The sequence below is a fragment of the Castor canadensis genome, chromosome 16 (assembly GCF_047511655.1).
Source record: "Castor canadensis chromosome 16, mCasCan1.hap1v2, whole genome shotgun sequence".
Classification (NCBI taxonomy): Eukaryota; Metazoa; Chordata; class Mammalia; order Rodentia; family Castoridae; genus Castor; species Castor canadensis.
Window position 1 is genome coordinate 52,674,822 of NC_133401.1, and position 13,369 is coordinate 52,688,190.

At 38.2% G+C, this 13,369-nt stretch overlaps 1 protein-coding gene across 1 annotated transcript in view; it reads left to right on the top strand.

Annotated features, from left to right (window-relative positions):
- The window catches only part of LOC141417927 (uncharacterized), a 39,117-nt gene extending 34,351 nt beyond the window's left edge, over positions 1–4,766 (top strand). The window contains exon 8 of the mRNA XM_074057391.1: positions 4,537–4,766. Within this exon, the coding sequence (XP_073913492.1) occupies positions 4,537–4,766 (230 nt within the window). The remainder of the gene's footprint in view (positions 1–4,536) is intronic.
- The last annotated feature ends 8,603 nt before the right edge of the window (positions 4,767–13,369 follow it).

The following is a 13,369-nucleotide window of genomic DNA, read 5'->3' on the forward strand; positions in this document are numbered from 1 at the left end:
TAACACCCCATTATCATCAATAGATAGGTCATCCAACAAAAAAATCAATGAAGAAATCCTAGATCTAAAATATACCATAGATCACATGGACCTAGTTGATGTCTACAGAACATTTCATCCAACTTCTACACAATATACATTCTTCTCAGTAGCCCATGGAACCTTCTCCAAAATAGATCATATCCTAGGGCACAAAGCAAGCCTCAGCAAATATAAGAAAATAGAAATTATACCATGCATTCTATCTGATCACAATGCAATAAAACTAGAACTCAACAACAAAAATAAGGACAAAAATATGCAAACAGCTGGAAATTGAATAACTCATTGCTTAATGAACAATGGTCATTGATGAAATAAAAGAGGAAATTAAAAAGATCCTGGATGTCAATGAAAATGAAAACACAACCTACCGGAACCTATGGGACACAGCAAAGGCAGTCCTGAGAGGAAAGTTTATAGCCATGAGTGGATATATTAAAAAGACTGAGAGATCTCAAATCAATGACCTAATGATACATCTCAAACTCCTAGAAAAACAAAAGCAAGCAAATCCCAAAACAAATAGTAGAGAAATAATAAAAATAAGAGCTGAAGTCAGTGAAATAGAAACCAAAAAAATAAAAAGTACAAAGCATTAATGAAACAAAAAGTTGGTTCTTTGAAAAAATAAACAAGATCAACAGACCCCTGCCAAACCTGACTAAAATGAGGAGAGAAAAAACCCAAATTAGTAGAATCAGGAATGCAAAAAGGGAGATAACAAGCACCATGGAAGGCCAGGAAATCATCAGAGACTACTTCGAGAACCTATATTCAAATAATTCGAAAATCTTAAAGAAATGGACAGATTTCTAGATACATATGATCATATAAAACTGAAACAAGAGGATATTAGTGACCTGAATATATATATAACACAAAATGAAATGAAAGCAGCAATTAAGAGTCTCCCTAAAACTAAAAGTCCAGGACCTGATGGAATCTCTGCTGAATTCTATCAGACTTTTAAAGAAGAACTGGTTCCAACCCTCCTTAAACTGTTCCATGAAATTAGAAAGAGAAGGAAAACTGCCTAACACATTTTATGAAGCCAGTATTACACTTATCCCAAAACCAGGCAAAGACACCTCCAAAAAAAGAGAACTATAGGCCAGTCTCCTTAATGAACATTGATGCAAAAATCCTCAATAAATTAATGGGAAACTGAATTCAATAACACATCAAAAAGATCATTCACCACGATCAAGTAGGCTTCATCCCAGGAATGCAGGTGTGGTTCAACATATGAAAATCAATAAACGTAATAAACCACATTAACAGAAGCAAAGACAAAAACCACTTGATCATCTCAATAGGTGCAGAAAAAGCCTTTGATAAGATCCAACAGCATTTCATGATAAAAGCTCTAAGAAAACTAGGAATAGAAGGAAAGTACCTCAACATTATAAAAGCTATATATGACAAACCTACAGCCAACATTATACTTAAAAACTGAAAAACTGAAACCATTCCTTCTAAAATCAGGAAATAGACAAGGATGCCCACTATCTCCACTCCTATTCAACATAGTACTGGAATTCCTAGCCAGAGCAGTTAGGCAAGATGAAGGAGTAAAAGCAATACAAGTAGGAAAAGAAGCTGTCAAAGTATCCCTGTTTGCAGACGATATGATCCTATACCTTAAAGACCCAAAAAACTCTACTCAAAGGCTCCTAGACACCATCAATAGCAATAGCAAGGTAGCAGCTTGCTATAAAATCAACATGGAAAAATCATTAGCATTTCTATTCACTAATAATGAACAAACTGAGAAAGAGTATGTGAAAACAATTCCATTTACAATATCCTCAAAAAATCAAATACCTAGGTGTAAACAAAGGATGTGAACGACTTCTACAAGGAAAACTATAAACTTCTGAAGAAAGAGACTGAAGAAGACTATAGAAAGTGGAGAGATCACCCATTCTCATGGATTGGTAGAATCAACATAGTAAAAATGTCCATACTCCCAAAAGTAATCTACAGGTTTAATGCAATTCCCATCAAAATCCCAATGAAATTCATCAGAGATTGAAAAATCTACTGTTAAATTTATATGGAAACACAAGAGGCCACAAATAGCCAAGGCAATACTCAGTCAAAAGAACAACGCTGGAGGTATCACAATACCCGACTTCAAACTATATTACAAAGCAATAACAATAAAAACAGCATGGTACTGGCACAAAAACAGACATGAAGACCAGTGGAACAGAATAGAGGACCCAGATATGAAGCCAGACAACTATAACCAACTTGTCTTTGACAAAGGCACTAAAAATATATGATGGAGAAAAGACAGCCTCTTCAATAAAAACTGCTGGGAAAACTGGTTAGCAGTCTGCAAAAAACTGAAACTAGATGTATGTTTATCACCCTATACCAATATTAACTCAAAATGGATCAAGGACCTTAATATCAGAGTCCAAACTCTAAAGTTGGTACAGGAAAGAGTAGGAAATACTCTGCAATTAATAGGTATAAGCATGAACTGTCTCTGTGGAACCCCAGCAGCTTAGCAACTAAGAGATAGCATAGGGTAAGTTGGACTTCATAAAGCTAAAAAGCTTCTGCTCAACAAAAGAAATGGTCTCTAAACTGAAGAGAACACCCACAGAGTGGGAGAATATATTTGTCAGCTACACATCAAACAAAGGACTGATAACCAGAATATATAGGGAACTCACTAAATTCTCCCAAAATTAATGAACCAATAAAGAATTGGGCAAGTGAAGTAAGCAGAACTTTCTCAAAAGAAGAAGTTCAAATGGCCAAAAAACACATGAAAAATTGCTCACCATCTCTAGCAATAAAGGAAATGCAAATTAAAACCACACTAAGATTACATCTCACCCGTTAGAATAGCCATCATTAGCAACACCACTAACAACAGGTGTTGGTGAGGATGTGGGGAAAAAAGTAACCCTCTTACACTGCTGATGGGAATGTGAACTAGTAACCACTCTGTAAAAAAATTTGGAGGCTACTTAAAAATCTAAACATGTATCTACCATATGATCCAGCAATACCACTCTTGGGGATATACCCAAAAGAATGTGACACAGGTTACTCCAGAGGCACCTGTACAACCATGTTTATTGCAGCACTATTCACAATAGCTAAGTTATGGAGACAGCCAAGATGCCCCACTACTGATGAATAGATTGAGAAAATGTGGTATTTATACACAATGGAATTTTATGCAGCCATGAAAAGAATGAAATATTATCATTCGCAGGTAAATGGATGGAATTGGAATTCTGGGTGTGGTTAGCCTGGCCCAAAAGACCAAGAATCATATGTTCTTCCTCAAATAAGTACATTAGGTCAAGGGCAAACATAACAAGGGGATTGGACTTTGATGAAATGATAAAGCTCGATCACACAACAAGGTATGAGGATGGGTAAAACACCCAAAAAACTAGATAGCAATTGTTGCCCTCAACGCAGAGAAACTAAAGCAGATACTTTAAAGCAACTGAGGCCAATAGGAGAAGGGGACCAGGAACTAGAGAAAAGGTTAGTTCGAGAATAATTAACTTAGAAGGTAACACACATGTACAGGAAAGCAATGTGAGTCAACTCCCTGTATGGCTATCATTATGTCAACTAGCAAAAACCCTTGGTCCTTGCTATTATTGTTTATACTCTCTCTTCAACAAAATTATAGATAAGGGCAGAATAGTTTCTGCTTGATAGCAGGATGAAGGGAGGATAAATGACCCAAACATTATATGCACATATGAATAAAATAAAAATTAAAGAAACAAAGCAAGTTATTAGAATCAAAATTGCTCTTTATGTTTTGTCTTTTCTGTATGCACTGAATCACCATTCTGCTTTTTTTTCATGTTAGGAGGCAGAACAAGGCTCTTGTCAGATTCATCGTCCTAACATGAGATTTCCAGCCTCTATAATCATGCGGCTCCTTTCCTTCACAAGTTACCCTGTCTTTGTATTCTATTAGGGCAGCAGAAAAATCACATTTCCTGAGAGTGAAGTAGTAAAGGCCTTGGCATGACATTAAGTGCTTTTCAGGATGCTTTCTTTGCTTTTGCTCTTACCTTCATTTCTTCCCCCTAGGGTGCAGATGCCTTATGCTCTGAGCAGAATGCAGGTTCCCCAGACATTGGAGTGTACCATGTCATCACCTGTCTCAGCATTTGCTTCTCCTCCTGACAGTTGGCTCTTCCCACCTCAGATTCAGGAAGTCTCAGATGCCTGGTGTTCCTACAGCACTTAGCTCCCATGCCACTTTCTAAGGGAGAAGTCAGTGTTCCACTCCTGCCTCCTAATCTGAGTGGGAATTGCTCCTCTGAGTGTCCTAGATTTGGGTTTACCTTTGTGCACCTTTGAGTGCTGGTACAGGTGCCTGGCTTTCCCAAGTTGTGTTCTTAATGCAGGTCTCCCAGGAGAAATTGGGTTCTATCTGCTGACCACTGTTCTTTCTCATTCCCAGGTATTGTCACAAGTGAGAAATGTCCATTTTGATAGGTACTGAGCTTTTAAAGCAGGTTCCAGAGGTGCTGGTGGCAATAGGGCTTCAGGATGAAAGTGAAGTAGCCAGAGTTCCTCCAGGATATCCTGGGTGGCACCTGACCATGAAGATCACAAGGAAGAGAGCTGACCAAGAAATCTCCCTTCTATGCCTGCAAGTATGCTTCTCCCACATCAACAATCATCTGACTAATCATCGTAAACTTCTGCTTCCCAGTAGTGCATAATGAGCAGGACAGACAGCAGCTTGGATGGCTTCCACCTTCACTTCCTTCCTGGAAAGTGACAAGAGTAGTAAGCCTTCCCTGAGAGAAATCAGGCGTGAAAATGTGTTACCCACCCCAGCACCCAGGGCCTGAGGCTTTTCCCACATTAATTTTTATGTATATTTTGCCACTGGTTTTAAAAGAAATTTAGCTATATACACATATGTATGTATACACATACATATATATAAATACTTATATAGAAGTAAGTTCTGGTCAAGTCTGATGCTATCAGGGCAGCCATTCCCTTTTTAATTGCAACTTGATGTGATGAAGATTCAGATCACAGTAGCCCCCCAATTTGAGAAGGCAGAACTCAGATTTTCCTCCTAACTTTCTAGGCACCAAATCCTTATTTCAAGCTGTGCTGGTTATAAAAAGGGGTGAGGTGAATTCTTCCTCAGGTCAAGAAAAAGGTTTCAACATGTAACAAACTCTGGGTTTCCCTTTTCTATAGCCTAATAATTTCCTCATGATTATATCTGAGCTGTAAGAAATTCTGTTTGTTTTGTTTATGTTAGCAGTACCAGCAATCAAATCAGGGCTTCAAGGGTGCAACTCAAGTGCTCTACCATTAAGCTACATGTTAGCCAAGGAAATTTTGTGAAAATGTATTTGTCCAGCAATGTTAGCTCTTTTCAGTAGAAGGGCTGTTTCAAATAACATTCCCTACTCTAGTCCTCAAAATGGAAATGATTTGTGTTTTGTTTTCTAAATAGAACTTGTTAAACCTGAAACTTTCTTTTTGCTTTTTATTTATAATCCTACTCCACTGAGATTATACATTCCATTACAATACATTCCATTTTGTCTTAGTCACATGCATAGCCTCAAGCCCTAGAAGAATGCCTGGTATGTGGTGGGCATCTAAGAAGCATTGTGAAAGATAATGGTATAAATAGTCATGAAAGGATGACAGTAAAAGGTCATAAGGTTAGGATTAGGGTTAGGGTTAAGGGTTAGAAGTTAGGGATTGGGTTAGAGTCAGGGTTAGGGTCATGGTCAGTATAGTGTCGGGGTGGGGGCAGAGGTGAGGGTTAGGGTTGGGGTATTGGCTAGTTGGTAGGGCTAGGGCTAGGGTTAGGATTAGAGCTAGGGCAAGGGCTCTGGCTAGGGCTAGGGCTAGGGGTTTCAGTTAGAGATTAAAGTTAAGGTTTAGGGTTAGGGGGTTAGAGTTAGGGTGCAAGGATTAGAGTTAGGGTTAAGGTTAAGGGTATAGGATTAGGGTTAGGATTAAGGGTACTCTTAGGGTTTGTGTTAGTGTAGATTTAGGTTTATTGTTTTAGGCCTAGGTCTAGTGTTAGGGATAGTTTTATGTTTAGGGTTAATGTTAGGGCTAGGTTTAGGTTTAGGTTAGGGCACTTGAGTTAGGGTTAGGGTTATTGTTAGGGTAGGGTTAGGGTCAGGATTATGGTTAGGGGTTATGATTAGGATTACTGATGAGTTAGGATTAGGGTTATTGTGGGGGATAGGGTTTGGGTTATGGTTATGATTAGGGTTAATGTTAGTGATAGGCCTAGGTCTATTGTTAGGGTTAGGGTTAACGTTAGGGTTAGGCTTAGGTTTAGGGTTATGGTTAGGTTTAGGGTATATGTTTAGGGTTATGCTTAGGATTAGTGTTAAAGGTATGCTTCAGTTTGGGTTCAGGTTAGGATTAGGTTTATTATAGTTTTAGGCCTAGGTCTAGTGTTAGGGTTAGTGTTAGGATTTTAGTTTAGGGTAGTATTAGGGTTTGGTGTTAGGGTTAGGGTATAAGTTTATGGTTAAGGGTAATTTTAGGGTTTGGATTACGGTAGGATTAGGCTTCATGTTTTAGGCCTAGGTCTAGTATTTGGGGTAGTTTTAGGTTTAGGGTTAGTGTTAGGGCTAGGTTTAGCTTTAGGGCACTAGGGTTAAGGGTTATGGTTAGGGTTATTGTTATGGTCAGGATTATGGTTAAGGGTTAGGATCAGGGTTAGTGATGAGTTAAGGTTAGGGTTATTGTTTGGGATAGGGTTAGGATTATGGTTAGAATTAGTGTTAGTGTTAGGCCTAGTTCTAGTGTTAGGGTTAGGTTAAGATTAGGTTTAGGGTAATGGTTAGTGTACAGGTTTAGGGTTATGTTTAGAGCTAGTGTTAAAGGTATTCTTTGCTTAGGGTTAGGATTAGGTTTATTGTTAGTTTTAAGCCTAGGTCTAGAGTTAATATTAGGGTTAGGTTTAGGGATAGGTTTAGGGTTAGGCTTTGGGTTTAGTGTTAGGGTTAGGGTTTTGTTTAGGGTTAGGCATAGTGTTAGTGTTAGAGTTAGGGATAGTGTTAGTGTTAGGAGTAGGTATTGGTTAGGGATAGGGTTAGGTTTAGGTTTATTATGCTTAGGACTAGGTTTAGGTTTAGTTTTAGGGTTAGTGCTAGGATAGGGACATGATTAGGGTTATGGTTTGTGTTAGATTTAGGTTGTTAACAGGATTATTCCTATGCTATATTTAAATTTAGAGTTAGGGTTTGGTTTAGGGGTAGGCCTAGGGTAGGGTTACTTCTAGTGTTTAGGTTTGGTTAGTTTTATCTTTAGGACTAGGACCAAAGCTAGATTTTGATTATGGTTAGAATTAGGGTTAGGTTTAGGTTTAGGTTTAATGTTACTGTTTATGTTTGGCCAAGGTGTAGGGTTAGTTTTGTGGTATAGCTAAGATAAGGATTGTGTTATTGTTAGTGCAGTGCCAGGGTTAGGGAAAGGGGTAGCATTAGATTTAGTGTTATTAATGTTAACACTAGTGTTATGGTTAGTGTTAGGGTTAAGATTAGGGCTAGTGTTAGGTCATTGTTAGGTTTAGGCTTATGGCTATGTTTAGTTTCAGGGTTAGGTTTTGTGTTCAGGTTAGGGTTCTTTTTAGTCTAGGTTTAGGATTAGGATTTGGGTTAAGGTTAGTGTCAGGGTTGTTTATATTGTGAGGCCTATTGCTGGGGTTAGGGCGAGAGTTAGTGTTAGGGTTATTGTAAGTTTGAGTCCTAGATCTAGTGTTAGTGTTACGGTTAGGGTTGTGATTATGGTTAGGATTTGGGTTGGGGTTGGGGTTAGGGATTATGGTTAGGGCTGGATTAGGGTTAGGGTGTTAGGGATAGCATTAGAGTTAGGATTAGCATTATTGTTAGTGTTAGGTGGTGGGAATCTCAAGATGAGATATGGGACAATGAGGCAGCTTAGCAGGAAGGCACATTTTATTGTGCCAGCACAGACTCACTGGACTCATGTCCAAAGGCTGAGCCCTGAGAACCAAGAGGTCTCATACAATAATTATATACCCTTGCAAGCAGGTTACAGAAGCAAAAAGCAAAGCTCAACCCACATATGGCTGCATGTGACTTTATTGGCTGTTTTATTTCCACAGAGTTATGTGATATTTTTTGTTTTAATTTTTAAAGTTTTATCTCTCTGCTTTGCCTTCCCTTCTCCCTGTCTCATTATCAGAATGCAGCCTGTCTGTTTCTCTTCTGGTCCTCCCTCCTGCTACATCATTCCCCTCTTTGATGCTCAGACCTACCTAGGGTCAAAGAGCATCATTTTGATCTAGGGTTTTGTATTTTTATAGCATCATTCCATTTGTGGCCTTTTTTTTAGTGGTCTTCATAATGGTCCTGATAGACTGCAATACCAGGGGAAACAGGCAGGGTAACATCAAATATGCTCCCAAGATAAGACCCATTGTCCCACTTTTTATGACAAATGTAGCCTGTATTTTTTTTTTTCTTATTTTGGGACTTTTAGTATTACATACTAACAACCTCACTAAGCTGGGAGTACATGAGCTGATGTAACATTTGACTGTTGATGGGTGTATGATACAAAGTTTGACTGTGTGGGGGTCCCAACAATGGCTCTCTTATAACATTTAGTACGTGAGAAAAACCTTGTAAGGACCAACCCAAATGTAAGAGTCCAATAGTATAGAGGAGAGCAAGGTGTGTCCCATGTTTGAGCTTCCTCCCTGTAAAGACTAGTCAGTTTTCAGAGTGACTAGAGCAGGGCTGTTGTCCCATTGCTTGTGGTTCCCTGTTGTCTCTTGGAAAGTGGAGTCTTGATGAGGATGGGTGCAGATGTTTTGGAGTGTGATCTTGGATGGTGAGGTTGAGTCAGGGATGCACTCCCACTTGCGAGAGGCTAGCTTTACTCACCTGTCGTGGATCCAGGGAGTAATTTTTGTTACTTTAACTGTAGTGGGGATAGATAAGACAACAACAAAAGGTTTCCTCTAATGGGGTTTTAATGTTTGGACATTTTATTTTTTTACCCAGACAGTATCTTTTTTTTTTTAACTGAGTAGAATTACCATGGCAATAATATATTATCAGTATATATGTCCAAGAAAACTCATTTTTTAAAAAAAGCTAAAACTATCATCTTTAAGTATCAAAGGACATGTAAAAATAGTTATTTTGTCTTTAAGTAGAAGACCCTGTTTAAAATATGAGTTTGTGTCTGGATGGGCTTTAAAGTCAGATGGCCACATGTGTATAAGAACTATTTTTTTAATCCTCTCAGCCTTGGTTATTTTTGAGAGGTCTGGCATGAATAACTCTATTTGAACTTTGACGGCATTTCTCCCTTGTCTCTAAACTATTTGTCTCTGAGCAATCTCTTTTGAAGATCCTTCTCCCATCCAAGTACTAATCAGGCCTGACCCTGCTTAGCTTTTGAGATCAGACCAGATTGGGCATGTTTAGGGTGGTATGGCCATAGACTGAAGATCTTTTTTGATTTGCCATTTTTTTTTTATTGCAAGGATTTATTTTTTTCTGGATTTTGTTTGCTTGGTTGGTTTCGGTTCCATGTCGGGGGAGAAATAACAAGAAGATCAGGTGGGATACCAACTAGACATTTTTGGCCAAATTTAAGCAGCAAAGAGGCTTAGAAGGAGTGGCTCTTAGGCAGTCGGCTTCTAGAAAAGGACAATACATAAAATCCAACAAAAGCAGATGTCTAAAAAGCTAACCTATTTGATAAACAAGCACTTATTAGAGTCATTTTTTATGGAGTTGATTGTAAATTCCCCAGAAGGATCAGAACTGTAATGACAAAAACCTAAAAGAGCCACGATTAAAATTTTGATGGACAATTTAGCAACTAACAGAATAGTATATCAGTGCCATTAATTTTTGTTACTGTGTTTATCTAACTTTTATGTTTTAGAAGGCCTGATATACTTGAAAAACATAAATATTTAGTATAAGGAACCAGTAACAACTTCACAGGTTTATGAGGTTATATATACATATTAATTTAGTTGTTGTTTTTGAAGTAAAACCTTAAGTTTTTTTTAATCCGTTGGCAGAGGGCAGACAACAATTTTAGTAAACCCAAATAGCCCAGTCTCAGACACATATAGGGTATCAACTGTATTAGCATCATCCAAGAGAACAGTTGTTGAACCATGAGGTCATAAACTGTTAGAAAATAATAGATATGGAAGAGGCAGAGAGACAGCTCAAACACCAGTACAGGGTTTACTGTTCAGGCATGAGCCCTCTGGAAAGGGACCCCAACAATAGAGCTAGAGCCCACTGCCATACACAGGCTTAGGCTAGATATAGGCAGTTAGTGGAAAAGCACCAGGAAGGTCACTAAAGGATACTGTTGCTGGGTAACCAAGAAAGATAAGTTGTAGTTATGTCACTGTCTGTTCAACTGTTCTTGGCATCCATCTGGGGAGATAAAGTTTAACAATTGTCCCTTTGTTAGTCTTTGGGATTGGGTGGGGAATTTTTAGTAAGCCATCTATAAGATGTCAGGGGGTCTGGTCCTAACATCGCTGTCCTCACTGTTAACCTCAACATAAGCCAACTCTTAAATGAACATTACGCAGTTACATTAGTAGTTAAAACTCTGAAAAAGATCACCAGAGAGCACAGGTAAATATTTATGAGGACTAAGTATGGAGTTAGGAAACCTAATGGCCAAGAGTCATGGCTCAGACATTGATAAGGGATCATATCCCAAATTGTTGACATTAACAGTTGGCTAATAACATACAGCAGAATCCCATCAACCTGTAGTCAGTGGAGCTCCCCTAAAATAATAGGCCCAATATGGCCATCTCAGGCCAAAAATCCCCTCTACTTGACATGTGGAAGGAGTGGGACTAACATCTCCACTCTATTGACTCTAATAAAAACTGGGGGTCTTGACCTCCAGTGTAGTGCTTTTTTTGAGTTTTTTCTTATCTGGAGAGTCTATTTTGGTTTTGTTTTTCTTTTTACTTTGCTTTACATAAGTAAATTTGTCTCAACCCTCACATCCGTGTAGCAGTACTTCCTGTGTTCAGCTGCTTCTTGTCTCTCTGTGTTTTAAAAAACTCTTGTTGTCTTGACAAATTTGTGGATTATCTAGTAGTACCAAAAGTTTCTGACAGTTATCTTGACAAAACAAAAACCATTTTAAGAGTTTTTTAAATGTTATTAAGAACAATATAATATTTTAAAGATAGTCTTGTTGTTATGAGCTTAGAGAATTAAGTTTTAGTTTAACATCAGTTCATTAAATTTTGACCTTACAAAACCTTTAATGTAAGTGGATTTTAGTTAACTTAATGGCTTACATAGGCATTTATAAATGCCATCTTTTTATGACAACTTACTCTGTACCTTTGTAACAACTTATTTTGTATCCCCTAGGGGAGCTTGTCTTAACCCTTTTTTTTATTTAAAAGTATTTTTTAACTTTTTATTTTTAAAAACCATATCCTTAATATAATATATATGTGTGTGTGTGTGTGTGTGTGTGTGTGTGTGTGTTACTTGTTGAAAATAACTTATAAAACCTTTTAGCTTAGAGTCTTATATTTGTATGAAAAAATCAGAAAGCAACTTTAAATTATTTTTTGTAGAATAACAATTTATAGGAAGCCCATTTGTTAATAGACCCATGTATTATAAGAGAGAATTAAATCTCAGATATTATTTATGACAGAATGAAACAGACTAAAGTCATTTTTAACTACCCAAAATTTAAGATTCCTGCTGTAGGCTGTGGCCCCCCCCCTTTTTTCTTTTTTCTTTTCTCCTCTGGTTTAAGCCAGAATGTTAACCCCTGAATGTCTGCACCCTACTGAGACCTGATTGAAATAAGTTTGAAAATCTGTCTTCTTAAAAGTGGCAATAGAACATAATAATAATTTTTTGCTTTTCTTTGTGAGAACCATCCTCAAGATGTTTACATATTGATATCTAAAAAGCTTAAGCAGTTTGTAATAGAGATCTTAAAAAAACCCGTTTTTTTAACCTTAAGTATCACATTAACCTTATAACAGCAGTTTAAGAACCATTTTGAAGATGTTTACACATAAAAGTTTTGTAAATTAAGTATGCCAGGAAAAAATGTTAATTTAAGTGCACATAAGATGAGCTAGAACTCCAGAAGCAAATTTGTAAACAAATGTACACACACACACACACACACACACACACACACACACAATTAGAGTTCACTCTTAATAAAGAAAAAAACTTTTAAATTATACCCAGAAGGCTATCCGGTGAAATGGTGATTGATGCATCTGTTCTTTTGGGAGTCTTCCTCTTTGGAATTGAATTTTTTGTTATCCATCCCTTAACCTCAGTTGTGGCTATTTTCGGGGAAAAGCTCAAACCCCTGTTAACTCTCAGAGGTGTCTTACACATTTTTGCCCTGCTCCCTGAACCTGAGAGACATGGTTTCACCCCAAAAGGTGGTTACTAGTGGTCTCTGGGAGGTGATCAGTCTCCCCTTCTGCCTCCTGAGGCAGACCTGAATTTGAACCCAGGTTTTCATCAGTCTGACGAGTGATGCTTCCCTCCCCTCATTGATTCCTGCACCTCGCCAGGTTCCATTGTGCATCCGAGTCCTTCATCCCAACTTGCTGGGATGATGAGTACCCCTCAGGATCAAACTGTCCATTGACACCTGGTAGGATCTTCTCCTGGAGGTCTGGGGGATGCACCCCAGAGACAAGGGAGGTAGACGAATCACCATCTCCACAATCCCAGATAAGCCCCCAAGAATTGTTGTGGGAATTGCAAACTAAGATATGGGATACTGAGGCAGTTTAGCAGGAAGCAATGTTTTATTGTGCCAGCACAGACTCAGTGGACTCATGTCCAAAGGCTGAGCCCCGAGAACAAAGAGGTCTCCCCTTATATACACTTGTAAAGCAGGTTACAGAAGCAAAAAGCAAAGCTCAACCCACATATGGCTGCATGTGACTTTATTGGCTATTTTATTCCCCCAGTGCTATGTAACCTTCTTTATGTTTTAATTTTTTCAGTTTTATCTCTCAGCTTTGCCATCCCTTCTCCTTGTCTCATTATCAGAACACAGACTGTCTGTTTCTCTTCTTGTCCTTCTCCACAAAGGCTAGGTCTAGTGTTAGGGTTAGGGCTCTGGTTAGGTTTAGGGTTAGGTTTAGGTTAATTGTTAGTTTTAGGCCTAACACTAGGTTTAGGCCTGGTGTTAGGGTTAGTGCTAAGGATAGGGATACAATTAGGATAATGGCTCATGTTGGATTTAGGTTTTCTATTAGGTTAGGCCTATGGCTATGTTTACATTAGGTTTATGG